The sequence below is a fragment of the Prionailurus bengalensis genome, chromosome D1 (assembly GCF_016509475.1).
Source record: "Prionailurus bengalensis isolate Pbe53 chromosome D1, Fcat_Pben_1.1_paternal_pri, whole genome shotgun sequence".
In the NCBI taxonomy this organism is placed as follows: Eukaryota; Metazoa; Chordata; class Mammalia; order Carnivora; family Felidae; genus Prionailurus; species Prionailurus bengalensis.
The window spans coordinates 104461694-104462629 of NC_057346.1; the positions used below are offsets into that span (position 1 = coordinate 104461694).

The 936-nt window shown below is 49.3% G+C and overlaps 1 protein-coding gene across 1 annotated transcript; it reads left to right on the top strand.

The window, feature by feature from the left end:
- Positions 1-936, top strand: LOC122482841 (olfactory receptor 4D9). Its single transcript, XM_043579134.1, has one exon. The coding sequence runs from the start codon at positions 1-3 to the stop codon at positions 934-936; it is 936 nt and encodes a 311-aa protein (XP_043435069.1).

Consider the following 936-nt stretch of genomic DNA (forward strand, 5'->3'; position numbering starts at 1 on the left):
ATGGATCAGGGAAACTACACCAGAGTGAAAGAATTTATTTTCCTGGGAATTACTCAGTCTCAAGAGCTGAGCTGGGTCTTGTTTGGCTTCTTGTTTTTGGTGTACATGACAACTCTGCTGGGAAACCTCCTCATCATGGTCACTGTGACCTGTGAGTCTCACCTTCACACCCCCATGTACTTCCTGCTCCGCAATCTCTCTGTGCTTGACATCTGCTTCTCCTCCATCACTGCTCCCAAGGTCCTAGTTGATCTTCTATCAGAGAGAAAAACCATTTCCTTCAATGGCTGTGTCACCCAAATGTTCTTCTTCCATCTTCTTGGAGGAGCAGATGTTTTTTCTCTCTCTGTGATGGCCTTTGATCGCTATGTAGCCATCTCAAGACCCCTTCACTATATGACTATCATGAGTAAGGGACGATGTACTAGCCTGGTGCTGGCCTCCTGGGTGGGGGGCTTTGTCCACTCCATCGTGCAGATTTCTCTGTTGCTGCCCCTCCCCTTCTGTGGACCCAATGTTCTTGACACGTTCTACTGCGATGTTCCCCAGGTCCTCAAACTCGCCTGCACCGACACCTTCACTCTAGAGCTCCTGATGATTTCCAATAACGGACTGGTCAGTTGGTTGATTTTCTTCTTTCTCCTCATATCTTACACGGTCATCCTAATGATGCTGAGGTCTCACGCAGGGGAGGGAAGGAGGAAAGCCATCTCCACCTGCACCTCCCACATCACCGTGGTAACCCTGCACTTTGTGCCCTGCATCTATGTCTACGCCCGGCCCTTCACTGCCCTCCCCACAGATACTGCCATCTCTGTCACCTTCACCGTCATCTCCCCTTTGCTCAATCCTATGATCTACACACTGAGGAATCAGGAAATGAAGTCAGCCATGGGGAGACTAAAAAAACGACTAGGGCATTCAGAAAGGATTTAA

Excerpts from the sequence above, each read along its gene's own strand:
- LOC122482841 (XM_043579134.1), top strand. The coding sequence starts at position 1 with ATGGATCAGGGAAACTACACCAGAGTGAAAGAATTTATTTTCCTGGGA.